Here is a 21,087-nt window from a genome sequence, read left to right as displayed (position 1 = left end):
TCATTTCAAATCTCATGTTAAGTAAGGTTTTGACTAGTCATTTGCAGATCTGATTTCTGGAAACATTTGAGTAAAAATTCAGAATCACTGGGAGATGAATCTCAATGATAACATTAATTTACTTATACTCAGATCACTCTGTAAACAGTCACGGTCCAATTTTACAACAAGATATGCAAAGACAGAGAAGGAAAAGGACAAACATTACAAATAAATTCTTATCTTTTGGTGGTGCAAGTTTCCAGAAGTTACTCTTGTCCAAACCCTGGTGTTTCTTCAACTGCAAATAGCAGCTTTTCTTTCAGTTGCTCATAACTCTTACAGAGTGGCAGATCCAGGTGGTTAAAACAGGTATGACTTCTGGGTAACCAATTTTCTTTTTTTATAATTTTTTTTATTTAATTCTTGTTCAAGAACAGCTTTCTGTCTTATATTCCCAACCCTGCCCACCCCCTGCCCCGTGCTCCCCACCTCCCTCCCATTTCCGCCCCCCACCCTTAGTTATTGTCCATGTATCCTTTATACTTGTTCATGTGAGTCCATCCCCTTTTCCCCTATGATTCTCTCCCCTCTCCCCTCTGGACCCTGTCAGCCTGTTCCGTATTTGAGTGTCATTGGTCATATTTTGCTTGCTTGTTTGTTTTGTTGTTTAGATTCCTGTTAACGGTGATATCATATGGTATTTGTCTTTCTCTGGTTTCTCTTCAGATTGTATAAATCTTTCGCCTTTTACCAATTTTCTTTCGTACCTTTTTCAATGCATAATTTTTGTGGTCCATTGCTCCCCATGAGGTCAGCAAATCCTCCAACTGGTAATTAGCGGGTTCCAGTGACAAATTGTAGAAGTCTCATTCTCTTATCATTATTGATTTCTTTAACAAATTGCCAAAACCACGTGATCTGTTTGCTTGTCCTAGTGTAATGACGGTAGCCAGTCATTCAAATTAATCTCTTGCATTCCATGTAAAAGGACCTCTAACTCCTTTGCACCAAAGTATTACAAATACTACTGGGGGAGAATTTCATTAAAACCCTCAAAGAAAGCTTGTGTCTGTTCTTCAACAACTCGAGACAACTTCCATTCAGCTACCATTCTGATATACTCCTCTTTACTTTCTCCTGTTACAAGAATATTGACATCACTGGATTTCAAATCATGACTATTGATTTCACCTCAAATTTCTTTATCGATGGAGAAATACATTTCCAAACCACATTCTTCATTGTTTTCTTTAACTCAGAAGAGAGAACTGTTAAATTCTGGATCAATAGATTCTAATCCTTGAGTCCTACTAAGTTGTTCAAGACGTGCTTGTGTAGTGGCAAAGAAAAACCTGTGTCTATGAATTTCCCATGGAACAGAGCCATGGCCATAAACCTGACAATAAAATGAAAATATTTCAGAAGATCTGGATTGATATAAGAAGTGGGGTTTATCTGCAAGCAGTAGCTGTCCTTCCCTGCATATTCAAACAGGCAATACATTGGGTTCAACATCTTGTGTGACAAAAGAAAGAACCATTCTCTTGCTACACCTCAATAATCTAAACCTTCTTCTCTTAGAAAAATCACTCACAAATGTCTCTGCAGATCCTGGGGACTGAAGCTCATTATATGCTGAAAGGAACCCTTAAACAACATTTTTCTTGTCACTGTAATCTTTATGTGCTGTGGCATGGCCAATTGCTGACACCAGACCAGAAATATTGAACCTTTGCCTTGAAGTCCCATACATAGTCTATCTGGGGTCCATTGTCTAGGGCAGATTTTCTAGTGTGGGCACCTATGTAGTTGGTTGTTATTCTACTGCAGTCCACAAAATATGGCATTCCATCCACTGTGAATCTCAATTCCGAGCCTTCAGGTAAGACCTTTTCATATAATTGACCCTGAATTCTGAAGTCTTCCAAGTGGGTAATACAAGGGTTGTTGACAACATATACTCTACCATTGGTGTTCTCTTTTCCCATCCACGTGGTAGGGGCCCAAGGGGATCAAATTCTTTATTTTGTGATGTAGCAAACAAATCTTGAGTGCTATAAATGAATCTATGATTAAAATCTTTGTATTCCTCCTTGACACTGACTATGGTGGATCTGCCACTGTTCATAGTTCTGGATGGGTTCCAATGTTGGCTTCTACTACATGGTTGTTCTTGTGACATGGACAACATAATAAGTATGTCCCATGTTGTCAACCTTGCATTTTCAGTTAGGAGGTAGAGGTTCTGGTCTATCCCACATTGTTCTTTTTTCAATGTTATCTATATAGTAAACTCACCCGTGCTGGTCCACTCTCTGCTCCAAACCAGGTGGTAAGGAAGCTTGGGGTACAGGATTTAATGGCCTAGGGCCAGAGCCTCCAGATATAGTAAGAGGAATTATTAACCCAGACGTTGCTCCTTCAGATGTATTTGAATTTGTATTTGTTGCAGGCAGAGAGCCTGTATTAGATCCATCACTTTCAGAAGTGGCAGAAAGTGAACCATTGACAGATGCTTGTCTACATGGAGTAGGTGTAGGTTGTTGTGAAGATATTGGAGGTCTAGAAGGTTTAAAACCACCATTTGAGAGTGATAGAGAATTATTCCCAATGACCCTCCTATTTCATTCAGACCCTGCATCCTCAGGTTCGTCTGATCCATTTGTGTTCACTCTAATTTTATCCTTGGGTCTAGAGCCATCATTGTTCTGTGAAGCACTTTCTGAACATGTTGTTTCACCATTGGTAACAACTTCAGACTCTAATTGCAGCCCATCAAGACACACTCACCCGTCTCCTATTGTTTCTGTTGGTTCTCTGTCACCTACAAACTGTAAAATCACAACTACTTCCTCAAGTTTCATATTGTTTCACTTTAATATTTCATAAATATCTAGGGCAGCAGTTCCCAAGAAAACATCAGATTTCAGTGTCTGGTGACTCTATACACAAAAATGTAATTTACTCACAGGGATGACTGTAATTGTAAGGGGTTGCAACAGGACTGCTCATGTTGTTACATTTTTCTGTCTTCTTTGACTATCCATCTACTGTGACTTCCACATAAGGACTTGGTCCAAACCAATTCTTTTTATTTTCTTTCAGTTTTGCTGAAATGACAGTGATCTGAAGTTGTGATTTCATGGTCAGGCTACCCATTGAACCAAGTTGTGATTCACTGTCAGACATACCACCAATGGGATAGCAAACTGTTCAAGTCACAAGTCACTTCGTTGGGTTAGGGTGTTGTCTCCAGAAGGCCACTGTTAAATACATGTTACTAGAACTCAGGGTGGGGGTGAGTCTTTAGTCCCTAGACTAAGCCACTGATTTTATATTTTTATGATGTTATTAATTTGAATTTTATTTTGATTTTAGTTGGTTGTTGTGAAGCTACCAAATTAAGTTACATTTTTTCCTATAAAATACTTCATTGTGTTATTGAAACCATTTGGGGTTCTAATGTGGGAAGCATTCTTGAGTCAGCCCACTAATATTTATTGAGTGTTCATTGTGTTATATGATTTATCCTGGGTGTTCAGGAATAATATAAAACAAAACATAATTTTTGTGCTTTTAAAACTATTTCTATTAGTTTGACCTGAATACTTTATGACTATAAAGCAAAAGTTAAATCTTCTTTTGTGCAGGGCCAACAGTCACATGTGTGGACCCTAAGAAAGGAAGTATCTACCAAGAAGTACTCCCCATGGTTAAGTGGGCTTAAATTTATTTATTTATGTATTTATGCATTTTTATTACAGGAAAAAATTGTTTCTTTCCACAGAAAGAAAATCTAAGTCCTTAAGAAATATTTACCCTGTAAATTTTTTTTTCAATTACAATTGACATACATTGGTTTCAGGTGTACACCACAGTGATTAGACCTTACATAATTTACTAAGTGATCATCTGATAAATTTTGTACCCATCTGACATCATAATAGTTATTGGAATACTACTGATGATGTTCCCTGTGGAATACTTTACATCCTCATGATTATTCTGTAATAACAAATTTGTACTTCTTAATCTTTTCACCATTTTTACCCATCACCCTAACCTCCTCCCATTTGTTGTCTGTATCTATGAGTCTGCTACTCTTCTGCTTGTTTGTGTTTTTTTATTCAGTTGTTGATAGATATGCATTTAATGCCATTTAGTGTTCAAATTTTGATTTTTTTCCTTTTTCTTAAAGAAGACCTTTAACATTTTCTTTTTTTGTTTGTTTGTTTGGGAAGCTCTTTATATGTTCTTTGATTCTAAATAATAGCTTTGCTGGGTAGAGTAATCTTGGTTGTAGGTCCTTGCTTCTCATCATTTTAAATATTTCTTGCTAATTCCTTCTGGTCTGCAAAGTTTCTGTTGAGAAATTAGCTGACAGTCCTATAGGAGCACTCTTGTAGATAACTAATTTATTTTCTCATGCTGCTTTTAAGATTCCTTTTTTGTCTTTGACTTGTTGTATTTTAATTATGATGTGTCTTGGTGTTGGCCTCTTTTGGCTCATTTTTGGGGGACTCTCTGTGTTTCCTGAACTTGTGTATTTATTTCCTTCATCAGGTTAGGAAAGCTTTATATCATTAATTTTTCAAGTAGGTTTTCAATTTCTTCTTCTCTCATCTCCTGGCACCCCCATGGTGCAATATGGTGCACAATAAGTTGTCCCAGGGTGTCCTTACACCATCCTCATTTTTAAAATATATTTTTCCTTTTTGCTCTTCTGATTGGGTGTTTTTTGCTTCCTTATATTCCAAATCTCTAACTTGATTCTCACTTCATCTATTCTAGTGTCAAATTCCTGTAAGTTATTATTTATTTTAGTGTACCCATCATTTCTGACTGGTCCTTTTTTATGCTACTGATGTTCTCACTATGTTCATTGAGCATACTTATAACCAGTGTTTTGAGCTTTAATTGCTATTGGCACATCAATAGGAGGGTTTTACCCACTGGCCAATCAGCTGCAAGTACTGGCTGTGACCACTGACCTCTGACCACTGGGGAGGATTAGCTGTGTATGGGCCCACCCCACAATGCAAGACTTAGTTCAGAAGAGGTTGGGTGGTGATGCTTTGATGTGATCTGAAGCTGTCCACTGAGTGCTCTGGCTTTGGGGACTCCTAATTCTAAACAGGGTCCTCTCATAAAAACTAGACTTGAGAGAAAAGCTTGCACTAAACTCTTTGCTTTCACTGTTACTGGCATGTAAACCAGCCCTTATAAAGGAGTTCCTGGAACCCTAACTGAACCAAAAGAACTGAGGCTTTCCTGAGCAATCAGAGCTGGGCACCTATATACCCCTCAGCATTTTCAGTAACAAATCAGAGCAGGTCTATTCTGACCAATCAAGACCTTGCTTTTTGGTCCAATCAAATTGTATTTGCAGTCCTCATTTTCACTAAGAAACTAATTAGAGGCTAAGGGTTAAAGCCTCTGACTCAGAGAGGGTAATTTCTCTTTTCCCCAAGACTGTTTTCCTGGCTGGAGCTGAAACACAAATGGCATTTCATGGGACTAGAGCAGAGTAGAGCAGGTGGAACACCATAGGACTATGTAGAACTGTCTAGCTGGAGAAGGGCCTTGCCCCAAGGCCATTGACCACCCCCAAACCCTCCCTACTTCTGGAAACCTTATCTTTCATCCTTCTCCCTAGAGCTAATCTCAAGAATCCAATCACAATTTGTAGTTCCATTTGGAGGTTCTTTTTTTATTTATTTTTATTTTTATTTTATTATTATTATTATTTTTAGTTTAGGGCACAGATCCAAAGTCATATTAGCATTCTTTAACCTTTGGTGGAAAGGGAAAGCATGCTCTCAGAGTCAGAGGAAAGCTGACTTCTATAGACAGAAGTCTCCTCCCCTGGTCTCTAAATGGTCCATCCTCATACAAATGAAGACTCCAAATCCTTAGTTTGATTGACACAAAAGGAACAGTTCTGATTGGTCAGAATGGAGCCACTCTAATTGGTTAGTGAAGAAACTGATGGGAATATAGCTGAACAACTACTATTGGACAAGGGAAATCCTATTGGTCAAAATAGGATTCCAGGTATTCCTTTACAAGGCTGGCTCAGATACAGAAACACAGTGCACTGAACACAGGCGGTTCAGTGCAGAGGTAGGTAGTTCAGTATAGGCTTCTCATGCATTTCATGAAGGGCCCCTGTGTAGAAATGGCTGCGAGACTCTGCTTTTTTTTTTTTAGTTGGTTTTTGTTTTGTTTTGTTGTTGCTGTTGTTTTTAAATTTGAGCTTAGTTGGCCACCTGAGACCCTTTTAAATAGGTATCTTCTTTCTCAGGGTCTACAATATTCACTTTACAAAAGATTTCTAGAAGCCAGGCATTGTGTTAGAAGCTGGGGATACACAGTGAATTAATGATTCAGTCCCTGTCCCCTTAGAGCTTAGAATCTTGAGTCCTGAGATAGTGTTAAGGCTGGTTGAGATAGAGATAGGTAAACAGAGATTCAAATACAGAATGGTATGCATCTGACAGGAGATATAAAGAATGCTGTGTGAGCAAACAGTAGGCTATGGAGAGGATGGAGATAAGTGGGTGTACCCTAGGCAAAATTTGGAGGTGAATTCTACAGTATTTAGAGAAGAACTGGATATGGAATATGAGAGGAAGTTGCTATACATCCTTTCAAGTATCTGTCTTAGCCACTGTAAAGTTAGTGTCTATTAACTGAGTCTCACCAGTAGTGCTACAAAAAACTGAGCACATGAAACTGCAAGGTGGCTTGTTCCTGGGCATTGCCAGGCTGACATCAATTAGTGTGTGGGCTGTTTGCTCAGAGTGGGAGTGGCAAGGCTATTATTTGTTCTTAATTTTTCTTGAGACAATATCTAATCATACTTGTTCAGTACAGAAAATGAGCAGCCCCTGCTTCAATTAATTGAAATCTAAAAATGTACCAAATGACATTTCTCACTGAGGAGTTCAAAGAGGAAATCAGCTCCTCATGCTGCTGAATGAAATTGGGTAATTGCAATATTTTTAACACATGCTTTATTGTTACCATTTTTGACATGAAATATTTTTTATTGTTGACACTATGACAGATGTCTTGGATCTTATTATTTTAAAAATTATAAAAAGTTTTATGAAGCCACAAAATGTTATCACTAAGAAGCCTTTTAGAGGTTACCGATAAATAATTTTGTAGATGAAAATTGTGGAGATTAAATTATTGGCTCAAGCTCAATCACCTGGTAGTTTATTTTTTTCTTTCAAAAATGCACTGACGATGTCTTCAAGTGTTTATTAAACAATGAAAGTGAGCAAATGTCATCACAAGAACCATAAGATGGTTTCATGTTGGTATCAAAATATCTTGCTAATTTTTATGGCAAAATAAAAGGGCTGTTCTGGCAAGAGATATAAAATACAAAATGGGCCCTGGCTGGTGTAGCTCAGTGGATTAAGTGTGGGCCTGTGAATCAAAGGATCGAGATTCGATTCCCAGTCAGGGCACATGCCTGGGTTGCAGGCCAGTTCCTAGCAGGGGATGCACAAGAGGCAACCATACATTGATATTTTTCTCCCTCTCTCCTTCCCTTCCCCTCTAAAGATAAACAAATAAAATCTTTAAAAAATACAAAATGATATAGATTCTGTCTAGGGTAATCATGCCTGCTTCTAGATTCTTTTGTTATGTGATTTTACGTATATTTTATTGATTCTGCTATTACAGTTTTTTCAATTCCCCCTCCCCTCTGGCTTGCACCCCCAACCCTCCAGCATTCTCCTCCTTAGTTCCTGTCCATGGACTGTACATATAAGTTCTTTGACTTGTTTTCTATATCATTCTTAACCTTTCCCCATCTATTTTATGCCTGCTAATTATGCTTCTTGTTCCCTCTACTCTTTTCCCCTAATTCTTCCCCTCCCTTTCCCCACTAAAAACCCTCCATGTGATCTCCATTTTTCTGGTTCTCTTCCTGTTGTAGTTGTTTGCTTAGTTTTGTTTTTTGTTTTTTTGTTTAGATTTTGTTTATCTTTAGAGGGGAAGGGAAGGAGAGAGGGAGAGAAGTATCAATGTATGGTTGCCTCTCGTGCATCCCCTGCTGGGAAATGGCCTGCAACCCAGGCATGTGGCATGACTGGGAATCGAACCACGATACTTGGTTTTTGTTTTTTAGGTTCAGTTGCTGATAATTGTGTTTGTTGTCATTTTACTGTTCATAGTTTTTGATCTTCTATTTCTTAGACAAGTCCCTTTAACATTTCATATAATAAGGGCTTGGTTATGAGCTCCTTGAACTTGACCTTTTCTGGTCAAGTTAAGGCACTTAATCTGCCCCTCCATTTTAAACGATAGGTTTGCTGGATAGAGTAATCTTGGATATAGGTCCTTGCCTTTCATGACTTGGAATACTTCTTTCTAGCCCATTCTTGCCTGTAAGGTTTCTTTAGAGAAATCAGCTGATAGGCATTCTTATAGGTCTTATAGGCACTCTCCTTTCCTCTTGCTGTTTTTAAGATTCTCTATATTTAATCTTGGGTAACTTAATTATGATGTGTCTTGATGTGTTTCTCCTTGGGTCCAATTTCTTTGGGACTCTCTGGACTTCCTGGAGTTCCTGGAAGTCTATTTCCTTTGCCAGATTGGTGATATTTTCCTTCATCATTTGTTCAAGTAAATTTTCAAGTTCTTGCTCTTGTTATTCTCCTTCTGGCACCTCTATGACTCTGATGTTGGAATGTTTCAAGTTGTCCCAGAGTTTCCTAAGCCTCTCCTCATTTTTGAATTCTTGTTTTTTCATTCTGTTCTGGTTGGATTTTTATTTCTTCCTGTTTGTTCCAATTCATTGATTGGAGGCCTGGTTTCCTTTCCTTCACAGTTGATTCCCTGTATATTTTGCTTTATTTCACTTTAGGTGTTCCTAAAGTTCCTTTGTTCCTTCATTTTGTGACTGAACTCAATCAGTTCTGTGAGCATCCTAATTACCAGCACTTAAACTCTGCATCAGATAGGTTGGCTATGTCCTTGTCACTTAGCTCTTTTTCTGGAGCTTTGATCTGTTCTTTCATTTGGGCTGTATTTGTTTGTCTTGGTGCACCTGTTATAAATGGGTGGGGCCTTAGATATTGACCAAGAGGAGGCAAGCTTCTTTACTTTGTTGTGGCGTTGTCTGTGGCGGAAGGGTCAGAGAGGGAACAATGCTGCTTGCTTGCTACACTCTAGCCCCACTTCGCAAATAACTCTTGTGTTAGACTGGGAGTTTCTCCCACTGTGGCAACCCTCACAGTAGTTTATGGTTGGATTTGAGTCTTTGGTTTTCTGTTTATTCAGCCCTGCCTCACCTGTGTGGTCCACTGCCTGGCCATGCTATGCATCCTCTCAGCTCAGCTGACAGTCTCCCATCTCTGCTCCTTCTACCGGTTTGGGTGAATGTTTCTTTAACTCCTTGGTTGGAGTTCCATGCAATTTGATTTTCTGGCACTTCTGATTGTTTATTATTTTTAGATAGGTTGTTATCCTTCTTTTGGTTGTGTGAGGAAGTGAAGCATTTCTACCTAGGCACCCATCTTGGCCAGAAATGTTATGTAACTTATGCACATTTATCCAGAGCATAATTATCTTTATTGATATTGAGAAATATGGTATTTATAGAACTGTTGGGAACCACTTTCCCTGGTTTCAGGGATTGTAATTGCCTCCCATAGATGAGAATGAGTGAGCAACCTCTAGAATGGGAGTCACTAAGGAGACAAAGCTTGTCTCTGGTAGCAAACACTGCCTCAGCTTACTCCCCTGCCCCCAAAGCATAGTTGATGTCTATGACGGGTAAGACTCCTCACAGCGAGGGGGAAACTAAGCCAGACACAATCACTTGGGAGGCCATCATGGAAGGACTTGGGGAGCTGCAACAAAGAGGGAGTAATGGACCCTCACCCCAAAGCTATCTTGATATAGCCCAGGGTCCATGTCCTCTGGGAGAAGCACTTCCTGGCTCTAATCCACTTAAGCCTGAAAACCTGTGATGGGGAAGGTGGTGCAGCCATTTGCTAGCTAGAGCAAGATCCCAGGTGATCTGGCATAAGAAAGAATTCCTAACATCCTGTGCAGCCTGCTTTGCTAAGAATGCTTTTAGTTAAATGGTAAAGGCCCACAGAAAATGAGTTTGTTTTCCCAAAGTTCTGTAGCCTTTTAGCTGATAGATCCTGACTTAGAAGAAGCCCAAATGGTTCTTTGTATACTATCTACTTTTTACTGTCTGACAATGATTAATAAGTTGTACCTGAACTCCTGTGTAAAAAACTCAACAAAAGTGTGTCTAGGCAAGGGTCAGCTCGCTCTCCCCTTGATTGAGTAGCCAGGCTGCTCCAAGGCACTCCCCCCTTGAGGGAGTAGCCGTGCCATCCCTTTTCCTCCAGAGGACTCAGTAGTCCCTGTGAATCTGTCTCATGTCTCATCCATGATGCCCTGAGCACTGCGAGCCAGTGCACCTATCATACAACCTCAATTTAACAAAGTGCTATATATTTAGCCCTTTAAAATAATTAACCCACTTGTATATAAAACTCTTAATTATGTTTCTGATTATCAAGTGCCAACTAATGTTTTCAATTTTTAATCACCCAGCTATAATAGATCGATTGGAAATGTGGGTAAGAAGGGTACAGTAGTTCTATTACAATCAATGAAATATTAAACCACATCTTAGTGTTTTGTAGCAATCATCTTTTTCTGGTCTCTGTGTCTTGCCTTTAGATGTTAGATGCATATTATTTAATCACAGGAGTAATTTAGAAAAATGAAGTTACTAAGAACTAGAAAAAAATTTTAAATGTTATTCTGTACACATTGATTTGTCCCTATTCTCACCTAAGGAAAAAGGTCTGTCTGGGATTACTAAATCAAAGTACAGGCTTTTTCTTCACTCCCTACCATAGGAAGCAAATACTAAACAAATTTTATATTGTTTTTATTTTTATAACTTCTAATAAGGAGATTTTGTTGGGAACTGCCCTGTCTGTTTTCAGAAGCTGTAATCCCCCATAGCTAAGGCTGAGTAAAGAGCCCTTTGAACCATCAGCCACTTAGGAAACAAAGCTTATCTTCCTGATAAGGGCATCATCTCTGCCCCCTTTTACTTCGCCCCAAGTGGATGACTGGTTAGCCAATGATGGGTAAGATTCCTCAAGGGAAGGATGGTCTAAGACAGGCACAGTTGCAAAGGGGCCCCCAGGGAAGGACTTGGGGGCCTATAGAAAAAATGGAATTATAGAACTTGGACCCTTAGCTTTGACATAGCCTGAGTCCTCATTCTGTCTGCAAGAAGTCTCCTAATCTCTTGGCTGCTTTACTTCCTCTGACTGAAGCCTGAAACAATGCCAGAGGGTGGTGCAGCCCTGGGCAGGAACAGGTGGCTTCCCAGGGCCATCAGGCCCAAGAAGAATGCATAAAATCTCGTGAAAGCTGCTTTTCTAAGAATGTCCTCAATTTTCTGATAAGGGCCCAAGCATGAAATGAGTTTGTTTCCCAAAGTTTTATGGCCCTTTAGCTAACTGACCCATGTTGGGAGCATCTCTGCCTGGTTTCAGGAGTTGTAACTACTCCCCATGGCCAAGGATGAGTGAGCAACCTCCAGAATGCAAGCCACAAGGAGACAAAGCTTGTCTCTGGTGGCAAACGCTGCCTCAGCTTACTCCCTTGCCCCCAAAGTATGGTCGATGTCTATGACGGGTAAGACTCCTCACAGCGAGGGGCAACCTAAGCCAGACATGATCACTTAGGAGGCCATCATGGAAGGATTTGGGGGGCTGCAACAAAGAGGAAGCAGTGGACCCTTGCCCCCCTGGCTGTTCTGATACAGCTGGAGTCCCCATGTCCTCTGGGAGAAGCACTTCCTGGCTCTAAGCCACTTAAGCCTGAAAACCTGTGATGGCGAGACGGTGCAGCTTCTTGCCTTGCTAGAGTAGTACCTGGGATAAATCTGGCATAAGAAAGAATTCCTAAAAATCCTGTGAAACCTGTTTTGCTGAGTGTTTTCATTCATCTGTTAAGGGTCCAAGCAGGAAATGAGTATGTCTCCCAAAGTTTCTGCAACCCCCTTTCCTGACAGACTCTGACTCAAGACTAAGCATTCAGATTTCTTTGATATGTTATCTACTGTTTGATCCTTGCCGCCCTGTATTCCTGTGTATTACAACCCAGTAAAAGCCCCTGGAGGAAGGGGCTCCTGGCCTTTTTCCTCTGAGAAATTGGCCACCTCTCCACCCCAAGCAGATCATGTCTTGGTAGTGTTTACTATCATCTGTGGTGGACTGGGGGGACTTGAGGGCAAAAGTTGCTCCCACAGACCAAGACTCAGAATAAACCCTCATAGTTCTCTATTAGGTAACAGTTTTCTGTTATCTATTGTTTGATCATTACTGCCTGACCATAATGAATAAGGACCTTCCTTGATGTAATGCTCCCAGAAAGTAATAAAAGCCTAAGGGAAGGGTCAACATGCTCTCTCACTTAGAGAGTGGCCATGATGTCCCTTTTCTTAGGATTTCTGCAGTCTGTGTGAATTTATTTGTTGCATCCATAACACCACAGACACTGCTGGCCAGAGTCCACATGAAGATTTGTCCGTGTACTTTTCCTGGTGGAATACAGACCAGACCTGCTATTTTCTTGAACAGCCAGAACAAAATTCTGTATAACTTTTTAAACTAAATAAGCGGTTGCTGCTCAGGTTTATTTTGTTATTTAGGAAAGACCCATGGTCGAACATGTTAGAAATTACTAAAACAGAATCAATTTTTTTTCTTAGTGTTTTTCCCCCTCAAAAAAAGTACAAATTAAAAGACTTGGGGGAACTTTAGGGAAGTCAATTTTTTTTTCTTCATGATTTCAGCAATTTGTAAGCCTATGCTGGAAAGAAAACTATGGTAGAGAAAACAAAGATTCAGGGTAAATGGCAAAATTAAAATGTAACAAAGTACTTAATATGGCATTTGTATGCTTTTTTTTATGTTGTTCAAGTACAGTTTTCTCCATTTCCCTGCCACCTTTTTCCCCTGCCGCACCCACCACCACCTCCCACCTTTAATCCTTCCCCTCTTTGCCCATAGGTTCTTTACACGTGTTCCTTAAAGACCCTTTTTCTTTTTTCCCATTATCTCCTTCCCCCTCCCCTCTGGTTACTGTCAGTTTGTTTTTTACTTCAATGTTCTTGCTTGCTTGTTTATTTTCTTGATTACATTTTTCTAAAGATGTCCTGTTTCAATACAAAATTAATGCTAGTGGCTCCAGCTGTCCCAAACATCAATAATAATAACACTCATCATGCCAAGCACTTCACATTCGTTATATGTATCCTTCATCTCTCTATAAGGTTGATATGATTATTATCCCCATTTAGCTGATACAGAGATAGAAATTTTTAAAAAGTTAAGTGACTTGCCTATGATCAAATTTTAAGTGGTGGAGCCTGGTTATCTATTTAGGTCTGCTGGAATCCAGTTTAGCCCTTAGCCCGTATTGTGACACAATCAAAGAAACTGACATGTGAGTCTCTGGGAGAAAGATGGTTCCTATGAACAGAATTCTCCTTTAATTATGTATTGTAGGTTCTGAAGCTATATAACCTTTCCTGCAGCTAAGGTTGGAAATGATATTTGATAAGCCCTGCAGAGCTTAGAGAGCTTGTGATGGGGAAAAAGGTGCATGTGATGTGCAGCAACTAAGATTTCCTGGATATGGTTGGTTCCTTCAGTTACTGTATTTGGTATCACATAAGTTTTTCAAGAAGCCGCCACTTGTACTCTCTATGCTGAGACAAAATATGAACACAGTCCATTTTTTCATATTTCACCTCTACTCTTGCATTTTTCACTGTTACTCATATTGCCTAGTTGAGCTTACTGGGTAAAACAGGAGTATACAATACATTGGATACATGAAGAGGAGAAGGAAGATGTGGGAGGTCACCGGACAAAGGTCTGTGAGTGAAATATCTTGATCATTTATCTGATGTTTTATCACTCCAGAAAATTCACTCTTTAAATATGCATGAAGACTTCTGCTTCTGGGAAGATGGAGTAGATAACCTTTTTGCTATTGTCCCATTAAAAATATTCTGAACATAAAAATATTCTGAAAAGTGGAAAGAAGGCAGATTATCTGAGACCTCAGGAACAGAAGAAAAACATGGTGGTAAATTATCTGGGTTTTCTTTTTGTCTCATAAACTTCTGATTAGGTGTTAAAGAAGCTGGTGACCAAAAAATGTCAATGGGTTCAGACCTGGCCATGGGCCAGTGGAGACCATGTTGGGAGAGTCTGGACATCCACTCCTACCATAAGGTAGTCTACCCTGAGGGTCAATGGAGGGCCAGGGAGAGCAGTAGTGGAGTGTCCCCTGGACTTCTACCTCTATGTGGCAGTGATGAGGCAGTATCTTCCCTTCTCCTATGAGAGTGGTATCAGAAGAAGCCTGATAAAATACAAGACTTAAACAAGACCCAGAGTCATTTTAATATAATATTCATAATGTCCAAGTATCAATGAAAAAAACTGCTCATCATACCAAGTAAGATGTTAACTTGAATTAGAAAAAGACAATACAAAATGTCAATACTGACATGACACAAATGTTAGAATTATCTGATAAGAATTTGGAAACATCCTTTACAAAAGTGCTTCAACTAACAATTACAAACATGCTTGGAACAAATAAAATAAATAGAAAGTCTTAGCAAAAAATAAGTCACAATGAAAAGTCAGATAGAAAATTTAGAATTGAAAACAAAATAGCAGATTCAGTGAACTTGAAGATAGAACACTAGAAATTACCCAAAATGAGCAACAGAAGACATAAATAAATAAGTAAATAAATAAACAAATAATGAGGAAGCCTTGGAGGCAAGTGGGAATGTAACCAAAGATCTAACTATTGGGTCATTGGAGTCCCAGAAGAAAAGGAGAATTGAATGGCACTGAAAGAATACTTGAAAAATATAATAGCTAAAAATTACTTAAATTTGGGAAAGACATAAACCTAAAGATTTAAGAACCTGAGTGAACCCCAAACAGGATAAACCCAAAGATAGGACATACCACATTCAAACTTCTAAAAATTAAGGATAGTGAAAAGAAAGTTTTGAAAGCAACCAAAGAAATAATGCAGGAAATGTACTACTTTTTGGCATTAGAATAATAGGCTTATTACCAGTCTTCTTATTGATTTCAACTATTAGTCTTCTGCATTTTTAACTGGACTCAACCAAGTTAACATGTACAGAGCATTTACTGGAAATCTGCAAGTTATACTGGACACCTGGGAGACATTTGTCAATCCCATTTTTCCTCTAATTGTTCTAAAAGCAATGTTATCCCTCAGAGGAAATCAAGGAATTTAAGAATTAGAAAAAAAAAAAAAACGTATAAAAAGGAAACACAAGTGCAGAAATTTTGAATTTTGGATTTCTGGATGGGCTTCAGATCTGTGAACTCCCTAATTAATCTACAAATGCCAGCATGTATGTGCATTTTTCTCAGAAAATGAGCATATCTTTTGTCAGAATCTTAAACAAGCTGGTGTCCCTAAAGGTTAAGAGCAACTGTAAGAGTTTCTGTTCTTTTCAAGCAAAACCATATCATATAACCCAACTTACACAGACAAGAAAAAAGGCTAAAAATAGATAAGATATTCCCAATTATAGTCATCAAAATTTTTGAATGCCTGCTTAGATAATTCTCTACTTTTAAGGGAAAAATAGAAAAATAATAGTTTTCTAATCCCTTCTAAGGCACTTGTGGAAATACATGTTCATTAAAGGATGTTTGCCTGTAGTCCTATTTTGAACATTTTAAAAATAGTATCTGGAGATGACTAAATGACTAATGTACTGTAATTTAAAATGTAATTTAGGTTTGATTCCCCTGCCAATGGAGAAGTTCAAGCACATGAGGAAAAAACAGCAGCCTCTCTACATACATCAGTACCAACGAACTAATTCGTAAGAGACAGGACAAATTGTCCCACAAGCTGCATTCCTTTTTCCATCTTAAAAAAAGCATGTAAAATTAAGTTCTATGATGATACAATGCATAAATGTCAAGTTATCTGAACAAAAAATGTTAGAGCTTTGTCTGCTGAAAAAACAAAACAAAACAAAACAAAACAGCTATGACAAAAACAGATCCATTCAGATTTCATAATGTCTTCACAGTGCGGCTGTCCCTTACTCCTTGTGCCCTCCATCAAATTCCTTGTTAGCCAGTTCTGCTCACATCTGCAGAAATGCACTGTAAATAGAATCTTAAGTTACTGCTGTCTGTTTTCTGATCAAAGTTAAGGTTCCCAATATCACCTGCAGTTGAGGTTAAATAATGCATTATTTTAGGAAGAAACTTGACTGCCTGCTTCTAGTAAGACACTAAAGTAGTTTTACTCAGATTATCCTATGGTGTTATCTACAGATTTGAAAGAATCACTGGGGGCCTTTTTAAACACAGAATTGTAGGATCCAACCCTACAATGACTACAACACAACTGAGAGGGACTTGGGAATTTGAGTTTTATCCAGTGTACTGGGCAATTCTTGGACTCAAACAGGTTAAGAGTAATATCCTTAAAACCTAAATGTGCAAATAAGCCTGGACTCTGAAACAAATGCAGATTCTAATCCAATTGGTTTGGATGGGGTCTGAGATCCTGCATTTCTAATGAGTATTCAGGTGATATTGCTGATTTGAGAACACACTAAGTGTTCAGAGAAAGGTCAGAGAAAGTATGTCTCATTGGGCTGTGTGTAAATCAGTATAGGCTACTACATTTTCCCCTTCTCCTACCTTGATTATGCCCATTTTTCATTTTCCACTTATGGTGACTATAAACATGTGTGATCAGTCAGGTCGGGCATCCTGCCCTTCTTACTTAGCTCATATAAAAAGTCCACACAAAGAAATAGTTTAAAATAAACAAAAAATAGACACCATACATTAACTTGCAACATAATGGGTTTATATTTGTAACAGTATTTCTCACCATGGGAGTATTACTCAGTTAATATAAAGATTTTAACATTATATCTCTTCTCTATTTCACTGTCAATACACAGTAATTTTTTTGCATTAAATCTTTACTCCATTTCAATGTTGGATACACTGAATACATTTTTGAAACCTTTTCTTCCCAAGAAATAAAAATTTTAAGTTTTGCCCGACTATATTTTATATCTACTATCTAGGTACAATATTAACTTGGGAGATAACAAAAATCTAGTAAAAATACAGAGAAAAGACTCCTTAACAATGCAGGAGGAAGTGATTACAACTGAATAGTGGCTACTTCCTGGAACCCTAGACAAGTGTCTTTCTCACAATTTCATTGCTTTGAGAATTCTGAGACTATTAAATATTACTTATGCAAATTTCAGCCATCTGACTTACTTGATCCTCTTTCTGACTAGCAAATACAAATTACAGACTGCATTTTTCAGTGCATTATTTGTTATGAAAAAAGATATTTTCCATGTAACATATATCAATTTATTCCAAATTATACAGAAAATAAGAATGTAAAATTACCCTATTTTTTTCTTTCTCAGGAACTTTCAAACACCAAAGCTCAGTTTTTAACCTCAACAGCGCAAATATTTTCAGGTAAGATCTGATTCCGGAGGCTCTTCAAAGTCAGACCTCTCCATTTCTCTTTCGTGCATATACCCCCAAACAAGCACAAATGCCTGTAATGCAGAGAACCACACATAAAAAGAGAGTGATTGCATCTCCTGCTTCTACTGCTTCAACAACAGGCAGCACCAAAAGCAGTGAAATGAGGACTAACAACTGTGCTGAAACTGAGGTCATGATGTTGGGACCTTGGGATGGCTGGATGTTGAGCTCTGAAGGTTATCTAGAAATTAAAGATGGAAACAACGAGGAACCATTAAAATCCCCACCTTTTCAAATTACCATATGAATACATGACAGTCCACACAACTTTTTAAATTTAAATTTCAAACACATCTCCTTATTTTACAATGAAAAAAACTAAGGGAAGTAAAAGGTACTTAAAAATGGTCATTTGGGGTTAATTTCCCTTTCTCATAATTAACTCCAGAGATTTTTCCACACTCTACAGTGACATCACGTGAGAATCAACCAAACAAACCGAACAGCAGAACATAGTAAGAATAGAAAATGCCAAGACACTCACATTGAAACTTAAAATATCCTAGTGATTAAAAATTATTTTCTTAGGGTCTCTCTCAACCAGGAAATACAAACCTAGTAAAACACACACAAATAAAACTCTATAAAGGTGCGGGGAATTGGTCCAACTTACCCAAGAAACGATATATGTATAATTTTATCGGACTTGAAATACTCCCTTCCTGGAACTCGGAAGCTAGGAGGTTCCACGTGATAACGCCTATTATCAGAAGAGGAAGGGAGGACTTAAAAATTACTCATTATCATTACCATTATTTTAAGAGGGCAGCTACAGTCAGTGCAAATCAGGGAGCTGGTACGGAAGGGGGGAGGAATGAGTAATAACTAGAGAAAACAGTTTGTTCAAGCAGGGGTACTAGACAAAGTTGGTCAGTTCACACATACGGGAAAAACTTTTTAAAAAATCGTATTGACAAATTCGTTCCAGTACTTTAAAAATATCAAAAAGAATCCCTGCTTTGGCCGGCCACGGTACAAATTTGCTCCGTTTTACAAATATGCTGTGGCAACCCAACTATCCTTTCTAAGAGAGTTCCTACGTTACCTTACAGGAAGCAGCCATTACAGGAACAGCGAGGAGGGCGGTGTCTCTAAACTACATTTCCCACAATCACCGCCACCACGACTTCCGGGATGCGCTGGCGCGCTCCCCTCTGGCTGGAGAAGAGGTGATCGCCGAGCTCTGGGAAAGAAGAGTAGCGAGCAGGGGGCTAACTGCAAGTCCCAATGTTTTACAGATAAATTGGTTTAGTGTGTTTGTACGAAGACTACTTAAGAGTGAAAACGAAAATGACAGCAGCTTTTTTAAACTTTCGCAAACAAGACGTTATGGCTTTTTCTTCCACTGAAGCGAATAAAAGCAGGAAGAGATCACCCGAGCCAGAGCCATCTGTTTAGGATGCTTTTAAACTATAGGATTCCCACAATTTTGAAGGAAATCCGCTACCATCTAACAAATGTGCCTTATGAGTCTGTTAATTCTTTTTAACCAATGGACGGAAAATATTTTAGGACCTTTTGGAAAATGCTAAAGCCAGTTGTAGAGGGGAAAACAGATAAAGTTTTGGAAGAGATGGTTTACAACGCTGTAAGAACATTTATATGATTTAGGTTCTAAGTTTCCATGTTAGTTCAGGAATGTAGTATATGGTACAATTTAGTGATTGTTTCTCAGTCATATTTTTATGATAACCGCTCTAAATGTCCCCAAATATCTTTTGTATGAAAATATATAAAACTATTCTTTTTAAATCACAAGAATAAACTATTTGCGTATATAAGTTATAACCTGTTTTGAATCTCTTGACGTCAAATATCTGTGAAGTCCTTACTGTACCTTTCTAGTCAGTCACTGAGATTTTTCAACTCATTTACTGACTCCACAATTTATTTGACACCCTCAGATTGTCAGTTATTAATGATGTTGGTTAGGGATGAAGTCACCTGCCCTATCTGAAAGTCTCAGTCTCTCAGATACATGTTTTTCAGATGTAGCAGTACAATGCCCATAAATAGCATGGTGGTTATCTTTTCCTTACACATTATTAATCTCTCTAGACTAACAGCAAAACTTTATTGGTACCTCAACACACACCCAGGAAGTGCTCAGTAATGTTGACCAATAATTATTTGGCTGATAATAATAAATATATGTGCCAACAAGATTTTATTAGAAACAAAGAAGTATCAACTCAAGGTGTCTTGCAAATTGGAAGTCTGAGAATAACTACACAATAATGTTGTTGCCAAACTCAAGGGGGTTTGTTGTCAAGGGTGCTCTAGACAAGAATGAGAAGTGGTTGACACAAGGTAGTTTTATTTACTTCCAACAAATAAAGGGCACAGGGTATCCACATTCAAACCTCTGTCTCCAAGAAGAAAACCTTAGCCATTGCTCATATACAATATTTTATCAATTACATGTTAATTTTCTTCCTTGCAGTTGGCTACATTTATGGGGTAAGACCCTATCAGTTTCATCCAGTTTACAGCTGCATCTGCAAAATACTGTGCTACATTTTAACATTTGGCAAGATTAACATTTAGTAAGAACTGTCCAGACCTTGTGACTCTTTGCCCTAACATTGTCTGCATTCTTCAAACTTGGTTATTTTAATGAGTTCTCTCTTTCCTCATTTACTTGATCTACTTTTAGTATTGTGCCTTTTTGGTCAATTACATTTCAAATAGGAGCTATATTAATGGCTTTCAAATATTCTTTTATATTCTAGTGTGAACATTCTGTCAATTTAATTTTTCCCTATGTTTATTCCAGTTAGCTCAAGTCAGCAGAGACTACTTTAAAGTTAGTATCATCACAGACTTGTTTCTAGGTGGTTAACATTGAAGTTAATAATTTGCTTCTAAATTGAAGAGGCTATAGATGGTAAAGTGCATTGAGTTTTACAGTAATAGAGTAAGAGTCAAGTAATGACCTCTCCCATCTGAAAAAAAAAGTGGCAGAAGTTTGTACAGGCATGTTTTGAGCCTCCATAGTTTTAAAATATAATTGGCTAAATTCTCCTAACCAATACCCATCTCAATCAGGCAAATTTAACAAAGGTATTTGCATGCTTTATTACTGTCTTAGTTTTGGGAATAGCATGGTATCCTAGTTCTCAGTTTTGTTTTTTTACTACCCTAGCTAGTGATTTTTTAAAAAATTGTATAATTTGCATCTGTGCTTAAAACTCTCCAGTGGGATCATATTAAATCCAAACTCCATTTTAAGACCCACAAAGCCCTAAATATTCTGACCTCTGCCTGACTCTTTGAGGTCAACCCACCAAAAATCCATGCTCATTACATTCCAATCACACTTTATTGCTATTCTTTAAGATTGTTTTACTGTTATTCTGTTAGAATTGTCCCAATTTTTACCCCTTTGTCTACCTCCAATCATCCCATCCCTATTCTC

The 21,087-nt window shown here is 38.2% G+C and overlaps 1 protein-coding gene and 1 pseudogene across 1 annotated transcript; both read right to left on the bottom strand.

Moving 5' to 3' along the window:
* Positions 1-248: 248 nt before the first annotated feature.
* On the bottom strand, positions 249-3,286 carry LOC118981147 (E3 ubiquitin-protein ligase Itchy homolog; annotated as a pseudogene).
* A 14,152-nt stretch (positions 3,287-17,438) lies between these two features.
* Positions 17,439-18,776, bottom strand: SMIM30 (small integral membrane protein 30). Its single transcript, XM_037037866.1, has 3 exons — positions 18,715-18,776; positions 18,283-18,369; positions 17,439-17,850 (listed from the first exon to the last, which is right to left on the bottom strand). The coding sequence occupies exon 3, from the start codon at positions 17,802-17,804 to the stop codon at positions 17,628-17,630; it is 177 nt and encodes a 58-aa protein (XP_036893761.1). The 5' UTR covers positions 17,805-17,850; positions 18,283-18,369; positions 18,715-18,776; the 3' UTR covers positions 17,439-17,627.
* Positions 18,777-21,087: the final 2,311 nt, after the last annotated feature.

Source organism: Sturnira hondurensis, unplaced genomic scaffold, assembly GCF_014824575.4.
Source record: "Sturnira hondurensis isolate 20B ecotype Veracruz unplaced genomic scaffold, ASM1482457v3 Scaffold0023759, whole genome shotgun sequence".
Lineage (NCBI taxonomy): Eukaryota > Metazoa > Chordata > Mammalia > Chiroptera > Phyllostomidae > Sturnira > Sturnira hondurensis.
This window is presented reverse-complemented; position numbering and strand designations above follow the sequence as displayed.